This window comes from Camellia sinensis, chromosome 11 (genome assembly GCF_055761805.1).
Source record: "Camellia sinensis isolate YWXY chromosome 11, ASM5576180v1, whole genome shotgun sequence".
Lineage (NCBI taxonomy): Eukaryota > Viridiplantae > Streptophyta > Magnoliopsida > Ericales > Theaceae > Camellia > Camellia sinensis.
The window spans coordinates 9,234,170-9,258,062 of record NC_138971.1 but is presented as its reverse complement, the minus strand read 5'-3'; the positions used below and the strand labels follow the sequence as shown (position 1 = coordinate 9,258,062).

Genomic DNA, 23,893 nt, shown 5'->3' with positions numbered 1-23,893 from the left:
TAAAAAATTTTGAAAAATTTCTCAAAATTGATAATTATAAATTTCTTAGTTTTGATAATAATCTCAATTCATACTAGAAAAAATTGAGAAATTTCTTAGTTTTGATAATTATAAATTGAGAATATTATCAGTTTTGGGATTAAAGGGCAAAACGTCTTTTTACCTCTAAATAGGACTTATTGGTTCAAAAACTTTTTGATAGGACTTAAGCTATCACCAAATATGTAGATAGGACTTTTAAGTAATTAATCATTTTTTTATTTTCTAGATGCACATAACTTAGACACACCTAAAAAGTAAAATATATATAAAATTTAATAAATATACGAGAATACAAAAATGTACTAAAATTTTGTATTGTTTTATATTTTTTGTATTTAATGAATTTTTAAATATTTTTTTCGTAAATATTATTAAGTGAATCTAAGTTAGGTACATTTAAAAAATAAAATAAAATTCTTAAAATATTAAAATTTTTAACTAAAATAAAAAGTATAAAAATAAAAAATTGAATTTTTTGAAAAATATATTTAATTTTCTAAAACCAAATAACGTGAATGCTTTTATTTAATTTTAATTTAATTAATTAATTTATCAGCTTGCTTGGTTCCATTTTTTAAAGAACACTTTTCAGAAAATTATACTTTCTTATTTTTCGTGTTTTTTTTGTTTTTACTGAATTTTTTAAATATTTTAAGCAATTTTTTTACTTTTTAGATACACCTAACATAAAATACACCTAAAAAGTAAAAAAATCTTTTAAAAATTCACTAAATACCAAAAATACAAAAAAATACAATAATTCAGTATGTTTTTTATATTTTTATGTATTTATTAATTTTTTCACAATTTTTTTACTTTTTAGATACATTTAAGTAAGGTGCATCAAAAAAATAAAAAAATATATTTAAAATTTTAAAAATATTCGCTAAAAATAAAAAAACACGAAAACTAAAAAAATTCACCTTGCTTGGTTCCAGTTTTCCAAAACATTTTTTAGAAAATTCTACTCTCTTATTTTCTGTGTTTTTTTGTTTTTACTGAATTTTTTTAATATTTTTATTAATTTTTTTACTTTTTAGACACACCTAACATAAATACACCTAAGAAGTAAAAAAATTGTAAAAAAATTTTTTTAAAAATTCATTAAATACCAAAAATATAAAAAAATACAAGAATTCAGTACATTTTTTTTTTGTATTTTTATGTATTTATTAATTTTTTAAAATATTTTTTCACAAATTTTTTACTTTTTAGATACATCTAAGTAAGGTGCATCTAAAAAAGTAAAAAAAATGTTTAAAATTTAAAAAATATTCACTAAAAACAAAAAAACACAAAAACCAAAAAAATCAATTTTTAAAAAATTTAATTCAGAAAACTCAAACCAAACACAATGATTAATTTTTAAAAAACTTAATTCAGAAACTCAAACCAAATATTTATTTATTTTTATTATTTTTTTTTTTTTAGGGAAGAGTCAAATTGGTTAATCTCCCTTTCCTTTTTTCACTTGACAAACAAATTTAGGGGTTGTTTGGGGTATCTTAAATAAGTATACTTTTTGTCTTTTTAGACTAAAAAATTAAGAAAAAAAATATAGATATTTGAGTTAACTTTTTAACTTTTTATAAAAAAATATATAATAAAAAATTATAAAAATTAACTTATAAAAAAAATTAAAATTAAAAATTATACAGTCGTAATTATTGACTTTTGATAAATAATAGAATAATGCTTGGGACCCTTTTTAGGGGTCACCCCCTCATCTCCTTTGCCATGTGGCGAGTGGTGATTGGAGGAGGAGGAAAAAAAAGAAAAAAAAAAAATATAACCAATAAAAAAGAGAGAGGGTCAAAAGAGATGACACAAAAAAAAGGATAAATCATTGTTGTAAATAATAATAACTTTTTAACTTTTATGCGAATCTTGGCCTTAAAATCCCAAATACAGCCTTTTCCCATTTTCATTCATTCTATTGAGGTCTCATTTTTCGTTTAGAATTGTATTTCACTTTTGCAGAGCCCAAAATCCCAGAGAGAGAGAGAGAGATGGCTCGACAAGCCACGAAACTCATCGCCAACCTGTCTTCAAAGCTTTGCCCTAAGGCAGACTCTATTTTGTCCCCTTCTTCTTCTCATGCTTTGACTCAGTCTCGCCATTTCGCGGCTGTTCCGGCGCCTCCTCCGCCTGTGTTTGTCGACAAGAACACTCGCGTCATTTGCCAAGGTATTACCGGCAAGAATGGCACATTTCACACCGAACAAGCCATCGAATACGGCACTAAGATGGTAACACATGTTTATATATATATACACGCAAATCTCTTTATATGCCAGCGTTTGAAAATTTCAGTTGGATCGTAGTGTTGGGTGTCGATTATTTATAGATCTGTGAAGTGGGTCTCTGTTATATTCCCTCTTTGTACTGATCTGAAAGTGGGTTTTGTGTTTAGAAGTTTGGAATCAGATTCTATAGCTAATAGTGAATCACATATTATAGTAATAACTCATGATTGCAGATAATTCTATATATTGTTTAGTCCCATCAATATTTTCAAGCTTGTCTTGAAGGTTAATGTGGGTGAAAAGTTTGGAAAATAGTGGTGACTGGTGGATTCTTCATGTTTAGTCAAACAAGGGCTGAGTTTGATATCTGAATTTTTGGGTTTGCTGAATGAGGAATATGGGTTGGTTTTGAAAAATGATTAACACTTGTTGTGGCATGTTTATTCATTCAGTTAACAATCTGAAATTGGAATTGTGTGACAAAGCATCAAAAAACTGTTATGAGTTGTGTGCTTTATATAGTAGAATAGGTTTTCTTCACTTATTGTTAATATTTTGGGATATCACTGATCTTTCCATACAAGTTTTACGCCGCCTGTCTTCTTAAACATGTTTGAAATATAAGAGCTCTCATTGATTAGTTTTCATTGAAATTGATTGGTCAATGATTTTACGTGTAGGTGCATTTTTATCATTTTGACACTTGGTTAAAGGGGTATTTTTCATATCTACAAAAATTTGAATGACCTCTTCCTTATGGGATTCTTACACCACCTCTCTTATATAGTGTATATATTATGTTTATGTATATATGGTATTTGTATTGCCATCATTTTGTATAGAATGAGAGCAAAATTGCATATTGTTGATGTAATAAAATGTTTGCCTAAAATATATAAATAAGCTTTTATTTTTATTTTTATGTAAGTAGGTTGGAGGTGTTACCCCAAAGAAGGGTGGAACCGAGCATTTGGGACTTCCCGTTTTCAACACGGTTGCAGAGGCAAAGGCCGAGACAAAGGCTAATGCATCAGTTATTTATGTTCCTCCACCTTTTGCAGCAGCAGCTATTATGGAGGCAGTGGAGGCTGAATTAGATTTGGTTGTGTGCATCACAGAAGGAATTCCTCAGCATGACATGGTAACCTATGTTTCTTTTAAATATTTATGTTCCTTCACCTTAAAAAACCATTCCCCCCCCCCAAAAAAAAGTTGATTAAGTTGAGTTGAATTAACCTCACCAAACATCCAACAACAACTTTTCTTAAACTATAATCCAAAAAAGCAAAGTAAAAGCTTTTCCAAACATATAGTTTGAAGAGTCTAATGTTGGGAGTGCCTATGGAAACATTTATATATTTAATGTATGAATATGTTAATATATTGTATGACATTTTTTCGTTGCATAGTAGTAACACATGTTAAAATAAATACATTGGACAATGGCGTGAATTGCAAAATGTTTTTTGTAAATAGAAATTAGTATTACGTAGATACGAAGCACTAGAATAAAATTGAGTTTTTTTTTTCTTATAATGTTATGGTCTTGTTTGGTTGCTTTTCTTTTGTTCATATATGTTTGAGAGATTCCATCACAGTTAGGAATGCAATTTTTTCTATATGGAAACACGGTTGTAACTCGATTCTTGCACTGAACCATAATTGAGGTTATGGAGCAGATTTGTTACCCTTGGGAGGTTCTTGCAACGAAGGGCAACAATGGAAGATGATATGAAGTTGTTCAGGGGCTCTGACCAGTATCTCAGGTGTTGGGGGTTATTTTTGCTAGCTATAGTTGACTATTTGAAAAAGAAACTTTAGGTTTGTAAATTTGGTTTGTGTATGTAGAGGAAAGGGATTCAGATTTGGTTATGGCTTCTAAAGCTTTGAAATTGGAGGAAGCAAAGTGAAAAGAAGAAAGAAGGAAAAGTCTAGGCATCACACACCTGGATTCTTGCAGACATTATACCTAGGGTTATGTTAACATAGTGCCAAAGAATCAAGAGATGATGTTACTGCTTAGGTGGAATGGTGTATTTCTACAGTTTTTTGTTTTAATGATGATAGTCACAACTTAGGCAGAGTATGCTAGCATGTGTTACATGGACTCTTCTACTTCTCCCAGGGTACCTATGTCCATATGACAAAGGTATGAGTATGGATATGTGTCCGACACCCGTACCCAATTTAGACACTTGAATCATCTACTTTTTTATGATGTTGAAGAAGAATTCACTCACATTTACTAGTGCAGAAACATTTCTAGCTTATCTCACAAATGAGATACACAAATACTATATTTTTCCTAAATCTCATTTAATTTGAAGTATATTTCTAAATCATTTACAACATTTAATATGCAATATATACAAGTGTTTGAGACTTGGTCCCATATCCATGCCCAACTTTTGGATACATATCTCAATATCCTAAAATTTAGGTTTAGGAAGATTTGATGCTTGGCCCCGCACCCGATACTCATACCTGAGTCCATGTAACATAGATTCTGGCAGATTTGTAAGCTGCAGCTTCTGATTAACATTTTAATTTGTTCTCCAATCAGACCTTGTTTCATTGTTTCATAAATGAAAATGTAGTTTATGTATGCAAATTACGTACGTTCAAGGGATTTAATGTAAATGGCCTTATTTGCCTTACTTTCATGGTTTATGATATGAGACAATAGCTTGTTATTGCATTTTACATTTGTGTTGATAATTGCAAACTATAGGTTCGGGTGAAGGCCGCTCTTAACAAGCAATCAAAAACTAGGCTTATTGGTCCAAACTGCCCTGGTATTATAAAGCCTGGAGAATGCAAAATTGGTATTATGCCTGGATACATTCACAAACCGGGGCGTGTAGGAATTGTTTCTCGATCTGGCACATTGACTTATGAAGCGGTGAGTTCCACTTTGTTGATGATTCTTCTATTGTCTTTTGTAAAATTGTAATAGTGTTTTACATTATTTTGGGAAGGTTGGAAACAACACCCACCAAAGCCTGGTTGCAGGTTGTAACTGTGAGGGACTTCATGGGGCAAATTTGTGAAGTAGATGGTATCTTGATTATGCTAATACCTCTGACATTGTATCCTGCTTTGATTGGTTTGACTGTTACTAATGATCAATTTTCTGAATGATTTTGTTTTATATCTTGTAGGTTTTCCAAACAACTGCTGTTGGCCTAGGCCAATCAACCTGTGTTGGTATTGGTGGGGATCCTTTTAATGGGACAAACTTTGTTGATTGCATGCAGAAGTTTCTTGTTGATCCTCAGACAGAAGGTACAGTCTAAAATGAAATTAATCTTATATATTTGTGAGGATGATATGTCCTCCATGTGGTAAAGAGGACAGCATGTGCTCTTTGAAAAAAATGGATGTTTATTACTGAAATATTTGACTTATCTAATTTGAATATTTAAAATTCTTTAGACATAATTGGGTATTGACAATTAGCATGTAAACGCGTCACTCGTATTTTATATATGGTACGCTGTCAACCATAGCACAAAAGATACACCTCCAGTTGATTAAAGCAGTTGATTTTTCTTTAAAGCAAATAACTCTAGTGAGCAGTATAACTCAAATGACTTGGTTAGAAAAATCACTGTGATGTTGTAATTTTCTCAGTGTTTATAAAAGCAAAAGGCGCATCGAGGCATTAAAGTCTCTTGGGGCCTAATCACGAGGCATGAGGCAAGTTGCAAGTAGTAAAAAGTTCAGCAAAATTATAATATAGGCAAAAAAATCTCAACATAAGCATAAAATATTTCTAGAATTCAAAAATCATAAGACATACCATCCAACATTCCTAATACGAAATATTTAATAAAATCATATAACATCCAACGAACACCAATGTTTAAGTTTTAAGGTATTGAAAACAAAGCAACTAAACATTCCATCCTACACTTCCATGGGTTCACCTATCCTAAGGACCTAAAAATCAGCCTCATCAGTCATCAGCAAGCAAATCATCTTTCTCAGCATCATTGGATTTATACACTTCTGCATCTTCCTCCTCTGCCTCATTAGAATCGCCTTCTTTCCATGCTTCTTCATTTATAAGTTGAAGTGTGGCCGATGATCTTGAACCCATTGGTGTTGCCCTTGAAGTTTGGAAGTATAATTTAAAAAACTACAGGGAAGATCCTAATAATTGTCAGACCTTAAGAATGATAATAATAAACTGAAGGATCGAGATGGGATGTTGGCGGTATGGTAGCTTTGGGAATAATTAATTGAATTTATAAATTATAAGTGGTAAAAGATATTATGTTTTGATGGATTTATAAAAAGAAAGATGGATTTAAGTTTCTTGTTGAAGTCTGTATTTTATATGAATCAAATACATACATTCATGTGTATGTGTGTCTATATAGTCTGTACACTAAATATTAGTCTTCCTAAAATAGGATTTCATTATAAAATTAACTTAATATACTTATAAATTAACAAATTAACCATAGAGAGTGGGCCATCTTTGACTACCCTCATGACGTGTCATTTTAAAAATATATGAGGAGACACACATGGTTCTCACATAGGAGAGAGACAAAAGTTTAGGGAACATTACTTTTATATCTCTATAGATGATTGGTGCAAGATGGCATGTAGAAATGGAAGTAGTTGGACAAGATTGGTGTGGGAAAGAAAACCTCAAGATCTAGATATTTTCTTTCTTTGATTACTTAAAGCTGCTGGTTGGTGGTGCTCGAACAAATAAAGGAAATTTTGTATTGTGAAAGTGCCAACAATTCAAGCTCAGGCTTTAATAATGCCGCCGCTGGCATTTTAGAGCCCATGCAAGGTAAAACCCATGTTATTGCTTCCATTGTGCTAACTGTTCTTATTATAGTTTGCCATCAAATTGGGCATTGTGCTTTTTTGTCTTATGTATTGAGAATTGCTAGTTCTACTTTATTTTGTAGTTCCCTCAACCTCGTGTTGTTTTTGCTATCATTTGCATTTCCAAGTTTTCTTTCAGCCTAACCATGATATTTTGATGAGTTAATATTGATATTGGTAGTGCTTATTTGAGGAAGGCACAAACTAATTCCTAAGTTTTATTTTTTATATTTTATCGGCAACAAAGAAACTTTATTAATCATTAAAAATATGACATATAAAGGAGGACGAGAAGGCCCCAAAATCAGAAAGGAAACAAAAGGTTGTCACGCTCTACAAATAGCATTCCAATCCCTAAAAATTCCTTAAATTTTAAACGAGGGAGCCACCAAAACCCAAAAAAAGAGGCTAAAAACACAATTTTCTCTCAAATTCTCTTCAAATCTTCTACTTTCTTTTAAAATACTCTAGCATTCCTTTCAAGCCATAAAACCCAGAAGACCGCGCAAACCATACATTTCCATAGAACTTGAGCCCTTCTGTTTGATCCTGTAATGCCACATCATCAAAACTCTGCCCCCGTGGCAAACTGACAAGACACCGAACGGACATATCACATGCCTAATACATGGCCAGCCCTACGGGTGCCATGTCACCAATACCTTGCCTGTATGGTAGACCGCCAAGGCACCATGCAAAACTGAGACTACATGCATAGCCTAAGCGGGAGTATGCACATAAGCCAAAGTATGAAGAGTCCTGCAATAGGCAACACTATGGCCCCGTAGGTCTATGGTCTTTCATACCTTGCTTGCTCCAAGTTCAACAAGAAGATAGGCAGGCCCTGCCCTACTTGTACATGTTGGACAAGCCCTTGGCCCACTCATCGACTTGGTTGCTTGGGTCGAGAGTGGGACCCAGGCATCACCGCTTCATCAGAGGATCTTGGTTTGGAGGCTGAAGTCAGGGGATTGTCAAGATGGTTGTCTTTTTGCTAAGTCAACTCCATCTTGATTAGGCTTGGAGAAGAGATAATGGGGGCCTTACACTCACTACCTGATGTATGATATGTTGCTCTTTCGCTTGCTATCAAACCACATACGATAGCAGGGCTTATATCAGCTTCCAGCAGAGTTGGGAAGAAGAAGCCATCTGTCCAACAGGTTGCTTGGGCTTCAATGCTTCGGGAGCCTACATAACATATCATATATGCAGTAGGCAAACTCACCCTCTCATACGTACTGAGATTTACACACAAGTCTTACACTCAGATATATGCAATAGGCAAACTCACTCTCTCAGACGTACTGAGATTTACACACAAGTCTTACTCTCACATTCACACTCATACTTGCACACTTAAGACATATACACAAGTGCTCAAGGTCCATCACTGCCAGCCTCTCCCTCTCCAAGCTTGCCTTGGCCTCCTCCTCTCTGCCTCTAGTGATCTTAGGCCAATGAAGTGCCTGCCATCTTTTCAGAGGTCACAACCAACTACATCTACCCACACATACTCACAAATCCAAATCTTCTAAAATCAATACAAAACATAAGCTTGCAAGAGTGTGTAATAACCCAATCGACTTCCGCCAAATGACACTCTCCACCATAATGATATTGTAATAGTGTAATGAAAGAATTGATCTTTGAAGCACGGATACGGATACGGACACGAACACGGGATACGGCAATTTTCAAAAAATGAGAATACGGACATGGCGGGGGACAATGCGAATTTTTTATTTTATTTTTATAAATTTTTATGTGTTATGTAGATTCATATTACATTGATCCTAAATCAAAATTTGAACTAGACATTTTTCTTGTAAATTATAACCATTACAAATTAACATTAACATTAGAAGGGAAAGAAAAAAAAAATAGTGTATATATATATAAACCTAAATTTAAAATAAAATAAAAAAACAATTTTACAGATATATATATATATAACCATATAATTACAAAAAAATAAAAATAAACGTATATATATAGCCACACCACAGCCGAAAGAGATATATACACGTTTATATATATATATATATAAACGTGTATAAAAAAAAATTAGTTTGCTCGAAGTCGAGTAAACTGCGAAAGAGAAAAAGAGAGAGAGAGAGAGAGAGAGTGAAAGAGAAAGAGACAGAAAGAGAGAGAGCGAGAGAGAGAGAGAGAGAGGTTTACCTTTGAAGACGACCGAATGGTAGACAACTGATGGAGATTGACTGGGTGGAAGACGGTCGATGGAGATGGACTAAGGTGGTGGATCGGCTGGTTCATGTCGGCGATAGGTATGATTAGGGCTTCACTCTCTCGTTTGTCACTCTATTCCTTCACTCTTTCAATTAGGGCTTTTTGATCCTTCTTCTTGTTGTTGTTGTTTGTTTGTTTTTTTTTTATTTTTACTTTTTAAATATTATACTTTGACCCCAAATAAATATAACAACATTAAAAATATGCCCCGCCGTGTCCCGATATGGACACGCGTGTCCTCGCCGTGTCCCTTACAAAAAATTTCATTAAATTAAAGTGACACGCCATGTGGCGTGTCCCCAGCGTATCCGCGTGTCAGACACTGCCACGGCGCCAATTTTGAAGTGTCCATGCTTCATAGGAATTGATGATTCATACTTTACTCAGCCTTCCCTACACACCATTGTTGAAACAAGAGTCAGTTTGGTTTTCTATTTTGAAGCGTGTTGTTGGTTTTAAGTTTCTTGTGAGCCAATGTCTATGCAAAAACTTTAAGGGGCACACAAGCACCCCAAGAAATCATGTAAGGTGGAAATATTGAGATGCTTGAATTATCGATGAGGTTATCAAAAAAAGACTTCCAAGCTAATGGATGGGGACATGGACATGGTGGCAATAAAATATATTTTTTTCTTATGTCTCTTGAAGAAAAATAATAATTAAATTAAGTGTCCCATACGTGTCCTCGTGTTCAATACGACTACATCACTTATTTTGAAGTGTCGGCGCTTGATAACTTACAAGTAAACAACCCATGTGGATGAGGAGTCCACACCTAAGAAGCATAGACACAACATTGACACGCCGACATGGAGATTTTTTTAAAAATGTAACGTACGACATGTGGGGAACATGTGCAAAATATATAATTTATATATTTATTATGTCATACTTTGAAATCTAAAGAAGCATAATAGATCTAAATTTACATCGTTTTTATTTTCTCGTTAGATTTCAAGTTATTTTATTCAAACTTTAATGTGTTTCATGTGTGTCTTAAGTGTTGGAAAGTATCCGACAAGTGTCATTTCTTGTCAATGTCCGGCATGCTGTCGAACATGGAGCTACTTTCTTAGAAGTTTCCATGCTTAAGTCCACACTCTTTTATTAAAAGAGCCAGAAGACAATGAGACGTTCTCGGGATTGCCAACAAAGATATACATTCATTGGCCTTACAATCATTAAGGTTTTTTAAGAATTTTTAAAGTCCCAGGAGATAGGAAATGAATGGGATAAGACTGTCAAAGCAATTACGATAGTATTAGTATGTGTTGTAGCTAAAAAATATAATTGCGGAAATAAAAGAGCAAATGGAGTATCCTCCTCCAAGTATCCTCCCAAAAGCGAATAAGCTCCCCATTACCTACAACAAGACGAATGGACTAAAGTGAATCTCACCCCCTTTGGGGATCAAAGCTTTTCCTAACCCTTCCAATCTCTTTCCAACCTCCTCCAAAACCAGGGCCCAAAATTCTTCATCATAATCTTTTTCTTTTACTTTTACTTTTACTTTTACTTTGTATTTTTTTCACTTCTCCTTTATGAGAAGTACACACTTGCCGTGCAGTGATATATAGAAAAGATAGGCCTACAGACACAAGCCAGACAAAATGGGGCATTGGCCTAATATGGTAGAAATAGATTAATCTTTTTCTCTTAAAAAGGGGAAAAAAAGAAAATACATTATATCCCTGGTTATTTTTTCAGTAAAGAATTATTGAGTATGGAAGATCAATTGAGAAAAGTATACATGCTATTAAAATCTAATTAAGCATTCCAATTTCATTTCAGGTATCGTTCTTATTGGTGAAATAGGTGGTACAGCTGAAGAGGATGCGGCTGCACTTGTAAAGGTGAGTAATAATCATATTTATTTTCAACACATAAATGACAAAATGAAAAGTGAAAAACACTATTGTAATGTAGTAATCTGTTGTGTATTGAGTCCTGACTAATAAGCTCTTGAATGGCTGGTTCAATTGTTGTGAATGATGAGAAACATCTGAGAAGCTGTCAAAGAAGCATCTCTTGGTTTGTGTAATTTTCTGTTTTGCGGTTACCTCTTCTGAAATATCTCTCACTGCATTGACTACTTGCACATGAGATGTACATTGCTATTTGTTGGAAGACTTGTTTTCAATTTATTGGTCTATTAGGGAAACTTTTAAATTCGTGCTTTTTTTAAGTGACAATGATTTTATCCATAATACTTATAGCTGTGGGCAACCGTCCTTTCTCTCCCTCATCAATGGTAACAATCAAACTCGTAACTGACCCTCCCTTATTTTTTCTCTGAGAAATTAAACTCAAGAGTAGTAATAAACTTAAATTGATGTTTAAAATTCAGTTTTGTATATATCCTAGTTGCCATTGTGTTAGATTCTTCTTCTTGCTTTGTTGCTTCATCTTTAAGAAGCACAAACATATGCTACAAAACGAACACACAATTATGAAAATTTTCAAAAAATGTACTGCATGACACGACACACGCACAAAATATATAATTTTATATCCTTATTATGTCATATATAAAGATAAACAGTTAATTTATGATATGTATATGGATATTAGTTAAAAGATAATATCAAAATGCAACGTAACACTAATTTTTGAAGTCTAAATGATGAGAATATGTACAAGTTCATGTTGTTTTTCTTTTATCATTAGATTTCAAGTTATTTTATTCAAATTATGTGTTAAGCGACACGTGTTCCCCAAATGTTATTTTATTCAAATCATTGTGTTAAGTGATAGACACATGTGTTCCCCAAATGTCTGAAGCGTGAAGAGTTTAGAAATTTTTTGAAAATAGGACATGTTTGGTCATGTGTCCAATAAGTGTCTAGAAGTCCTTGGAATGTCAAGAAATGTTGGTGTTGAACACGGTGTTTGACACGACACACCACCTTCGTAGAAGTGTCTATGCTTCTTAGCTTCATCCCTAGATAAATAAACTTGATATAATTTAAATATTGATTTTAATGAAAAATAATTGATGCAAGTATTTTTGGTGCGTTCTTATGCTATCTCACTTTATTGCGGTTTTCAACAAATCTCTTGGGTTTTGCAACTTGTAGCCTGAATTTTATTTTTCCATGCAAATAAAAACTTGAATTTCTATTTTACAAGAAATGCTTGGTTTTTTGTTTTTTTTACTAATAGAAAGGGGTGCATTCTTTACACTATTGTTTCTTGGCAAATTCTTTGACTTAGCTTTTGTCATCTCCCATTACCACTACTGCCACCACCATTCCTACCAAGCCACCACCAGCACCACGCCACTGCCCCCACCACCACCTCTCCGTCACAATTATATTAACTTTAAATGGATATGTCGTACACTCTGCAATTCATCCTGCAAGAGACATGCTTTTTTTGAACTATGCAAGAGATATGCTTGATGTACATTTTTTCACTCAAAATTTGTTCAAGATTGCAAACTTTCATGTTACTCTTTGATGTATTTTTCTTAATCAGCTTCTTTGATTTCAATTTGTGGAACTTGAGCATGCGATTGTGTGTAAAACTGAAACAGGAAAGTGGGACTCAAAAGCCTATTGTTGCTTTTATTGCTGGACTCACTGCTCCACCAGGCCGGCGTATGGGTCACGCTGGAGGTACTACATTGTCATCTCTTTAAATTTGTACTCCTGTAGTAATCATATTTTTGTTGACAATCCAAAAAGAAAAATTGTTGTGTTATACCTGCACAAGAGTTGGTATTTTGTGTTTAATCACATTATAAAAGTCAGTGGTAGATTTTTACTCCTGTAGCTATTATATTTTTTGTTTGTTTGGTTTGATTTCAAAAATGTTTTTCTGACTTCTTATTTTTGGTTTTTGTTTTTGTTTTTTTGTCTTTAGTTAAAAAAATATTTTAGTAATTTTTTTTACTTTTTAGATGCACCTAATCTAGATGCATCTAAAATTTTTTAATTTTTTTTAAAAAAAAAATTGGCTAAAATATAAAAGTTCTCTAAAGACAAAAGATAAACATATAACATAATAATAAAAAAGGCCAGCACATTTCCTCCTTTTAAAGAATTTTTTTCCAGATTTCTCCACATGTTTTATTTTTTAGGTGCATCTCTATTAGGTGCTTCAAAAAACTGGGGGAAAAAAAAAATGACTAAAAAAAGGGAAGTAAAAAAACATTTTTTGAAAACCAAACGAAATGGTGTTGTTTTATGCCTGCATGAGAGTTTTGTGTTGTGTATTACAATTTACACCATCTTCTATATCATAAAGAGTGTCACATTAATAGTCACTGGTAGATTTTGTAGTCCGGTACAGAAATACAAAATTTGTTGTGTTATACCCTGCATGTGAGAAAATTTTGTATTGTGTTTAGTACACCATCAATGTCATACAGAGAGGGTCACTTTATAAAGGTTAGTGGTAGATTTCTAATCTTCATTAACTCCGTTATTCCTGTTTGAAATGCAGCTATTGTATCGGGGGGAAAGGGTACAGCACAAGACAAAATCAAGACGCTCAGGGAAGCTGGGGTAACAGTGGTCGAGTCTCCTGCAAAGATTGGAGCTGCAATGCTCAATGTCTTCAAACAGAGAGGTCTCGTGTGAGTCACTTTCATACGAATTGTTTGATCTTATTTTTGAACTGACCTGACAATTTATGCGATGAGCCTTGGGTCTGAAGCCTGGTTTTAGTATATGATTAGAATAAGAAATATGTTGAGAAAACTGCATTGGTTGTGAGATCCGTGGAAACATTTTTCCAATATTTCTGTTTTCCTATAGCCTCCTTTATTTATGTTTAGATTTGGATACTTCAATTGAAGTGTTTTTACAACACAGGTTTTAAGAAGAACTTCTATTGTTATGGATTTTGAGCTGTGTTTTCATTTCTTGAAGTTGTTGAGAATTATACATGATTATCTCAAAGATTATAAGCTTGTAAAAAGTCAAATCATGAGAATGATTATTGGAGTAATTTGAAAATGCATAAAATACGGAGTACCTCAATGGATGAGACTAGGTAAATGATTACAAGTATTCATTGTATTGTTAACTCATAAAATTTTGTTTGGGGATTGATGAAGAGCTGTTTTTTTTTAAAGGAATTTCTTTTTAGAAGGGCATATTATACATAAAAATGATCAGAATGTTGTGCACATCAATGTTATGATTTTTTTAAAAAAATAGATGTGATCGAACATATAGCTATCAATGGTCAATAATTTTTTTTTTAAAAAAAATTTAAGACAAATATGATCGAACGTAATGATGCTCAATAATTTTGTTTTTTATTTTTTATTTTAGGACTAATGTGATTGAACATATAGTTACCAATGTTTGTTAACTTAATTTTTTTGTATGAATAATCTTTAAAATGAGTTTGTACAAAATGAATGATATAAATTATTGACATGGGATTAAATTCAACAGTACCATTTATACAAAGCTCTTGGGTAGCTCCCCAAATTCAGGCTTGCCAGGGAGAGGTAGGTACTCAAGACTTGTAAGCATATCTATGCACTGATACAGATGGATTGTTTGGCAAAGGCTATTTTTTAGATTTTTGGGTTAAAATTTATAAAAAGATAAAAATAAATTACAATAGTTAATATGACAAATTATTATATCAAACTCATAATCATTTTATTTTTTTTTTCACAAGCGTCACATTCAATTACAAAAAAAAAAAAATGTATCTTTTTAAATATAAAAATTTTAATTTACTAAAATAATTAAAAATTAAAATAACAACCCCCAAAAGAATTGCACTAACCTCTACAATTGAATGCCTAGCAAGAAAGAAACCACGGTTTCCTAAAGGAACAATTATTCAACGCCCCTGAAATAAGTCGAAGTGCGGTTTTACGTGCAAAAAATTTACAAAAAATAAAATAATAAATTTATGACTTGCAGTGATTTTTTCACTTTTTTGGACTACAAACCTCACTTTTCAAACATGAAATTAGATTATGTTTTTCATGGTTACAAATCAATGGGCGTTTGATATTCATTTTTTATTTTTATATTTTTCCGTCTTTTCTTACATTATGTCGTACTTCAATAGAAGGGTAAAGCACTAGTAAAGGGCAATTCTACTTACACTATTATTTTACTTCTTTATACTTTTCATATGAGTTTTTTTTTTATCTAATTTTATCCATATATGAAATTATCTTTAGGACAAAACACTAAAATTAAATATATTTTGCTATCTCTTTACACCTCTTGGTCTTGAATCCCTACTCCTCTTTTTCCTTTCTTAATTTTTCTTTTCTCTTACGCATCTCTTTTTAAAGAGTGAGAATCATAGTATTTTGATTAGTAAAGAAAGTAATGGATGAAGAAGCAGCGGTAAAAACCATAAAAAAGTGAAAATGGTGAGTTTTTTTTATTTATTTGGTAGATTTTTGTTTCGCTTTTTTGGACTGGTGTTAGACTTTCGTGTGGTGGTTCGAAATCGAACAAAATAAAATAGTCCGGCATCATATTGTTGAACAAAAAATATAAATCTGGTAACCAACTACTGAATAAAAGATACATTTCCGGTAACTCCAAACAGAATTTTTTTAATTTGTTCGATTTCTCGTTACCATGTATTTTCAGTTTGATTTTTTTTTTGCTTGGAATGATTATACTTTACTCATTGCAACAACGCAAGTACTACAATATTCGTGGACTCTAGTCATGAATTCATTACAGACGAGGTTTGTTAAGTTTTTTTTTATATTTTTTTATGAATACAATTTTTTCTTATTTTTAATTTATATTGAGTTTTATTAATAATTTGACGTATAAATATATGTATTATCTTTAGTTTTTAGTAGTCGTGAAGTATTAATTAAATGGGTTTCTGATGTTGGGAAGAAGACTTGATTTGTCATTATTATAAAGACATCAGATGCGGGAGGTAATGGCAGAAAGCCAAGACTTACACTTGCTTGTAAAAGAAATGGTTGCTGTAGAGACAACAGGAAGATCAAGGGAGAACGATTGAGGTTGATAGGTTCTAAAAAGTGTGGATGTCTATTTCTATTAAGGAGGAAAAAAATACCTACAAATTACCAAGACGAATTGTGATAACATGTTTGATCGATGGATGCAAACAATGACAGATTTTATGGATACTTTATGGATATTCATACATTTGATGTTTTTATCAATAATTTTATGGATACTTTTTATGTATGATTTTATGGATGCATGTTTGATTTATGAATTTTTTAATGGATGCTTCAAGAAAAAAGTAAATATTTCAATGTACAGTGATAGGAGCCTAGACAACTCTATTGTAGTTTGGCAACATGACACTAGAGTTATCCCATTTGTATAACAATATATCACTGAACATGCATTTCACAAGTGGCCCAAATTAATTTCTTGTTATCATCTAATTGGACGGCAACATAATGCTGGGAAAAAAAATTATTGTTTGATAATATGACACTAGAATAATTCAAATTAATTAATGTTATATTACCAAATAGGCCCACCACAAATTAAAAAATTATTGTTTAGAAGAAAGTGTCTTTGTAAATGTATAGCAACAAAATGCTGGAGAGATCTTTTTTTCTGGCAACATAGCACCGGAATAATGTAAATTATTTAGCACCGTGTTACCAAAATTAGTGGTGTAAAGAGATGAAATAGTTAATTTAGGGTTAGTTTTGGTAATATATTTGAGGTGTAATGAGAATTACATTTTTTTTAGTGGTGTAATGAGATGGAAAGTGTAAAGAGGTTAAATAGTGGTGTAAGTAGAATCACCCCTAGTAAATTTTAAAATGTGATCTTTTCGCTGTGAAAATTACATAAAATGGTAATCACTTACACATTTGGGTTTAATTTTTAAGGGATAAAAGTAGATTTCTTCAAATGTGAAATTACACATTTAGGCAATCCACACTATAGAGGTTTTGAATTTTTCTTTTTTCTCGAACAAATATCACATTACGAACAAGAATGTAATACTCCAATTTAACACACTAAAAAACTCCTTAGCGTAATTTTCCTAAATGTAACAACATAACGCTCCAAACTTTTTTCAAATGCATCACTTCAATATAACACACAAAAAAACTCCTTGGTGTACTTTTCCGAAACGTAATACTCCAATTAATATAATTTCAAACATAATACTCTGATGTAACACCCATAAAAACACTAAAAAATTACTTAGTATATTTTTTCCAAACGTAATTCTCACAGTTTGAAATTATACATTTATTTAAAACTTACTAAGGAATTTTTGTACTCATTTTGGAATGATTTGAAGAATCTCACATCCTTTTTTTAGAGTGTTATATTAGAGTATTACGTTTGAAAAAAGTATACTAAAAAATTTTTGTGTACTACATTGGAGTGTTACACTAAGGAGTTTTTTTTAGTGTTACATTAGAGTGTTACGCTTAAAAAAAGTATAGTAAGGAATTTTTTTGGAGTGTCACATTTGGAAAAAAAAATATATACATTGGAGTGTTAGGTTTGAGTGTTACATTAGAATATTACAGATTAAAATTATACATTTGCTCAAAACTTACTAAGGAGTTTTTGTATACTTTTTGAAATATTTGAAGAATCCCATATTCATTTGGAATGTTTGAAGAATCCTATATTTCAAGTTATTTTTATACTCCTTTTGAATTATTTAAAAAATCTTATATTTTCAAGTCTTTCCAAATAAAAAAAATATTAATTCCAAATTTGATTCTCATTGTGTATCTTACCTTTCTATTAAAAAAATATAAATAAATAAATAAACATAATAGAAATAAGGGTATAATTGTAAAGTCAAATTTTCAAATAATATATTAAATCTACATTTTTAAAATCAATTAGACTAATTGATTTATGGAAAAACTTTTGAGATTAATTAAATCACCCCTTCTTGAAATGAAATTTATAAATAAATTTTCTTAAAATATATATCATATTTATTATTATATAAAATTTGTAAAGTGGTAAAATCAAATCCAACCAAATTCATTATATCATTTGTCTCTAGCGAAAGAGTCAACTTGCCGCCTCTTGTATATATAAAAGGCTGAGGGATGTCTCAATGGACTTATCTGTTGACAATTGGATTAAAAGTGAACTTACTAGTTTGTTAAATCATATTTATTTCTCTATTTTTTTTTTTTCAAAAAAACACCTAAAAAAGTTAAAAAATTATATTTTCACTTATTTTTCAAAATAGGCCAGTGTCCGTCGGCTTATAATGTTTTTGATGTAGCTAAACAATTTGTCTCTATATTTTTTTTTTGGAGTAACCCTCGTCAATTGGACTGAAGGCCAACCCGACCCGACCCGACCCGAGCCCATTACCGTGTTGGTGACATCATCCAAATCGGGTTGGACCTAGGTCTTGGGTTTGAAATTCTACCTGGCATGTTGGCTGGCTCAGCCCAAATCTGTCAAAATAGGCCCGATGGTCTTAGCCACTGGACGAGGTTTGACTCTACCTTCATAGATCAACCTAATGTGATGCCAACCATTTAACATTGACCATATGTTTTTACCATATTATGTCTCATTAGACGTAATCAATATCCAACTAATGTGTGTCAGCTATATCAAATGATAAATGAAATGTAATAAAATGATATGATCATTGCAACATTACCCTTTCTTTCTATTTGACATTATATGCATATGCTATAAAATGAGCTGCTAATTAAATAAAATGATTTAAGAACATAATTTTTATATAAAAAATCCATTCAAATGATATGGTAGTGACAATTTTAAAAATTTGAGTCAGAATAGCTGGTGTTCTAATTTAAAATGAAAGAATCACCAAACAGTTAATTTTGTATAAATTTTTTTATGTAAATTATATATATATATATATATCATTACTCTATAAAAATTATTTTATCAAAATATCTATTAAAATAATATTCATGCACTAAACTTCACCTATACTATACCCCCAATAAATAAGTGAGGTGGGATTAGTTTTAATATATATATATAATTTAATTTTCTTTAATATAACAAAATTACAATATTACAACATTAAAATATTACATTTAACATTTATTTTAACTTTTGTATCTCTTATCTTACATCTTTTGACTTAGCAAGTTAAGTTAGGTTAGCATAATTGGGTGATTCACATTTTTATTAAGCTCGAACTCCAAATTAATTTTTCCATTTCAATTTTTGACTCAATTTGTTACATATTGCTTCTTAGTTTATTAGCTCACCAGAATTTGAATTGTGACTTGAAGTGATTTTGACATTTTAGATTTTTCAATTCAGCATGCTACAGATTTTGATTTTGAGATTTTTATATGTTTTTATTTCAGTATTTGGTTCGATTTTGTTAACTTTTGATTAAATGTTGCTTTGCAGTTTATAACATTCAACATTTGATTTGAAACTTGAAGAAGTAATCAATTGGATGCGGGATTTAAAATTTGGTCCAAATTGAGAATGATATTAGTTTACAATTATCAAATTGAGCATGATCTCAAAAATCAAAACAAAATAAATATGTAGGTGAAAATGTTCTCAATAATGAAAGCAAAAACATTTTCCACAAGTGAGAACCATTTAGGTATGGCTTATTTTAAGTTGGTCAATTTAACTTGAGGGAGAGTTTGGCCTTAGTAGGTTTATTTTGGAACCGATTTTGGTGATTCGAATTGTTCATTTTTTAGGACTCGTTGAGTTGAATATTCATACAAAAAATAAAGATGATCAGACATCGGTAGCTGTATGTTTGAATCAAATTTGTATTACAAAAAATAGATGACTATTCTTGAAATTACATTGATCGTCTATTTTTTTAAAACAAATATGATTAAAACATATAATTAATGATATCCAATCATCTTAATTTTTTGAATGAACATTTTACTCAACAAGTCATAAAAAAGTTAACGATTCGAATCACTAAAATCGGTCCCAAAATGAGCATACCAAGTCCAAACACTCTCTCAAATTAAAATGATAACATGAGAGAAGCCAAACTCATTCATAAACTATTTCATACTAATGAAATCAAAAATTGAGAATGTTCACATTTTATAAAGTGAAAATGTTCTCAATTAGAAAATCAAAATAAACATCCCACCAAACCATTACTAAAATCATAAGGTTAATAAACCATTTCATTTTTATAAATTCAAAATCTAAGGTCCACAATTTATGAAATAAATATGTTCTCTGCAACGAAATCAAAATAAAATATCTAAAAAGGTTTACAGATAAACCAATAAAACTTATATGAAAAAACTGGAGTTTAAGAGAATCAAACTTAATTGTTTTCACCATTTTCTTGGTTTGATATTCTAATTAGTTGCATATATATGATTACTCAATCAAAGTTTATAGCAATAGATGATTTTATAAGTTTGATTTCCTCAAATTTGAGATGATATCGATGGAAGAGTAAAAATATTTTATTTTACACGTCTTAGTGATTAGAACTTAAACTACCATTTTGTTTGGTTTCAATTTTCATATTCAATTTTTTAAAAATTGAGTTTTTTATTTTATTTTTTATTTTTAGTGAATATTTTTAAAATTTTAATTTTTTTAAAACTTTTTTAGATGCACCTTACTTAGATATATCTAAGAAGTAAAATATTTATAAAAAAATTAATAAATACACAAGAATACGAAAATGTATTGAATTTTTGTATTTTTTTATATTTTTTGTACTTAGTGAATTTTTTAAAGATTTTTTTTATATAAAGATTTTTAAAATTTAAATTTTTTTTTAACTTTTTTAAATATACCTTACTTAGACGTATTGAAAAAAGTAAAATATTTATAAAAAAATTAATAAATACACAAAAATATATGAAAATAAATATACAAAAATAAGAAAATAAATTGAATTTTTGTATTTTTTTGTATTTTTGATACGTAGTAAATTTTTTAAATATTTTTTTAATAAATATTATACTTTTTAAGTGTATTTATGCTAAGTGTATCTAAAAATTTAAAAAAATACTTAAAATATTAAAAAAATTCAATGAAAACAAAAAAAATATGAAAAACAAAAAAATTTCAATTTTCTAAAAAAGTGAATATAGAAAATTAAAGCCAAACCAGGTATTATTTCTCAAATGGGACTTAGAGATAAACTCTTCATTTGTTGCTTACCAATCTCTTAACTTTTGATAATAAGAAGCGAAATAGACAAAATAGAAATGAAGAGTTTATAAATCATAAATAAAAGATTATGTTTCTTACCATATCTAACCAAACCGTATTATTTATGATAAAAAGGAATATTTAGGTGCCGTTTGGTAACACTTACGTTTTTAATTTTCTATTTATATTTACAAAAATTTTAAAGATTCAAATAAAAACTTATTTGGTAAAAATTTTGATTTATAAATCAGTGGTCTCAGTTTATAAATTTGGCCAAAAAATAAAAACACAAAAAATGTATTTTCGTTTTGAATTTTGAGTTTTTTTTTTTTTACCACCCAACACTAGCCACTACCCGCCACTATTTGCCACCACCGTCTTCCGCTACCACCACCCACCACCCACCCCCGCCACCACCTGCCATAACCACTCACCAACCACCAACCACCCACTAGCCACCCACTCGCCACCCCTCGCTGCCACCACCACCACCACCACCACACACCACCCACCTGCCATCCACCCGCCACCCGCCATTACCATTCACCACTCGCCACCATCATCCGCCACCTACTTGCTACCACCACTTACCACCCACCTGCCACCACCACCCGCCACCTACTTGCCACCACCACCCGCCACCTACTTGCCATCACCATCCACCCACCACCACCAGCCACCTGCCACCCACCCACCCACCCGCCACCACCACCCACCACCACCCACCCGCCACCCACCTACTATCACCACCCACCACCCACCACCATCCACTCACTATCACCTACCACCCGCCACCGTCACCCACACACTCACCACCACCACCACCACCCATCATCACCTGCCATCTGCCACCCACCTGCCACCACCACCTATCACCTGCCACTACAACCACCACCACCCACTCGCTACCACCTATCACCCGCCACTGTCACCCACTCACCCACCATCACCACCCACCACCACCCGCCACGCGCCACCACCACCACCATCACCACCACCACCCACTCGCTACCACCAGCCACCGTCACCGACCCACCCACCACCACCACCCGCCACCTACCCACCACCACCACCCACCCACCACTACCCACCACCACCCGCCACCCATCTGCCACCACCACTACCACCCGCCACCGTTACCCACCCACCCACCACCACCACCCACCCGCCACCACCACCAGCTACCCACCCACCGTTACCACTTTCCACCACCGTTTTCCGCCGCCACTTGTCACCACTTGCCATTTCTCACTTTTTTTTTATATTTGAATTTTTTTTTAAACATTTTGTCAATTACCAAACGCGCTTGTAGTTTATGTTTTTCTAAAAATAAACAAAAAATAAACAAAAACCAATTTATAAAATTTTTATAAATATAAACTGAAAACGTAAACGTTACCAAACACGCCCTTACTAATTAGTCATATTATTTAGACTTGTTTACTTACACGTTTTCATAGATAGATTTATATCACTATAAATTTATTCATAATATAAGAGAAACCGATATAATAAGTATTAAAAATAGGAGTAATAAATATAGAAGGAAATACCACAAATAGAAAATTACTACTCCTTCCAAGTAGCTCAGAAGGAGTAATAAAAATAGAAGGAAATACCACAAATAGAAAATTACTACTCCTTCCAAGTAGCTCAGAATCAAAACACACATACGTACGCACACAGAAGTTGAATTGTAAAAGGTTTAAACAGATTTGATAGTTCTTCTGAGGTCATCTCCTCCTCCACCCAAAAAATCAGACCAGGCATCAATAACATCATCATCCTCCATCTCAAGTTCACCTCATGTCGTCCTCACGTAGCCAAACACCGTCACAAGTAAATCGAACTCTTCCATAGGCAAGGCCCAATCGATCGCAGTAGTCGAGCATGACCTCTCACAAGGGCATGCTGCGACTGATGCTGTAGAACATATCGATACTAAAATACACAATATTCTCTTCAGTTGATCATCTTCCCATTTGATTCCCTTCTTCTTCTTTGCTCTCTCTACTGCCTTTCTTTTCTTTTCTTCTTTGATATATACTATGGCACACGCAATACGTGTGTAATTCAGATAACTAATAATAAAAATAAATAATAAAAAATTTAATATGTTATTTAAATAATAAGTATGTTCTTAATGAAACTCAAGATTTTAGTTTCAAAACTTACTTACGTGTATAATAATTTTTTATTTTAACATATATAAAATTGTCACGTGACATGAGGAGAGGAATGTTTTACTAAATCAATTTAAGCTTTCACTTAATAATAGATATAGATATATACATACATACATATATATATATATATATATATTACAGTAATTTGTAGAAGAAAGTGCATTAATTGATTGATCCTTTCTTCTTCTTGCCATAGATGTTGGGGGACTGTAAAAGACTTCCATCCTTTGTC

At 31.9% G+C, this 23,893-nt stretch overlaps 1 protein-coding gene across 1 annotated transcript; it reads left to right on the top strand.

The window, feature by feature from the left end:
• The first annotated feature begins 1,916 nt into the window (after positions 1 to 1,916).
• LOC114268312 (succinate--CoA ligase [ADP-forming] subunit alpha-1, mitochondrial) lies at positions 1,917 to 14,241 on the top strand. The gene is made up of 7 exons (XM_028209465.2): positions 1,917 to 2,291; positions 3,220 to 3,429; positions 5,020 to 5,190; positions 5,450 to 5,573; positions 11,184 to 11,245; positions 12,928 to 13,009; positions 13,839 to 14,241. The coding sequence occupies exons 1-7, from the start codon at positions 2,052 to 2,054 to the stop codon at positions 13,973 to 13,975; spliced, it is 1,026 nt and encodes a 341-aa protein (XP_028065266.2). The 5' UTR covers positions 1,917 to 2,051; the 3' UTR covers positions 13,976 to 14,241.
• The last annotated feature ends 9,652 nt before the right edge of the window (positions 14,242 to 23,893 follow it).

Coding starts and splice junctions, on each gene's coding strand:
- LOC114268312 (XM_028209465.2), top strand. CDS start 2,052: ATGGCTCGACAAGCCACGAAACTCATCGCCAACCTGTCTTCAAAGCTT. Junction 2,292..3,219: donor TCGAATACGGCACTAAGATG/GTAACACATGTT, acceptor TTATGTAAGTAG/GTTGGAGGTGTTACCCCAAA. Junction 11,246..12,927: donor ATGCGGCTGCACTTGTAAAG/GTGAGTAATAAT, acceptor AAACTGAAACAG/GAAAGTGGGACTCAAAAGCC.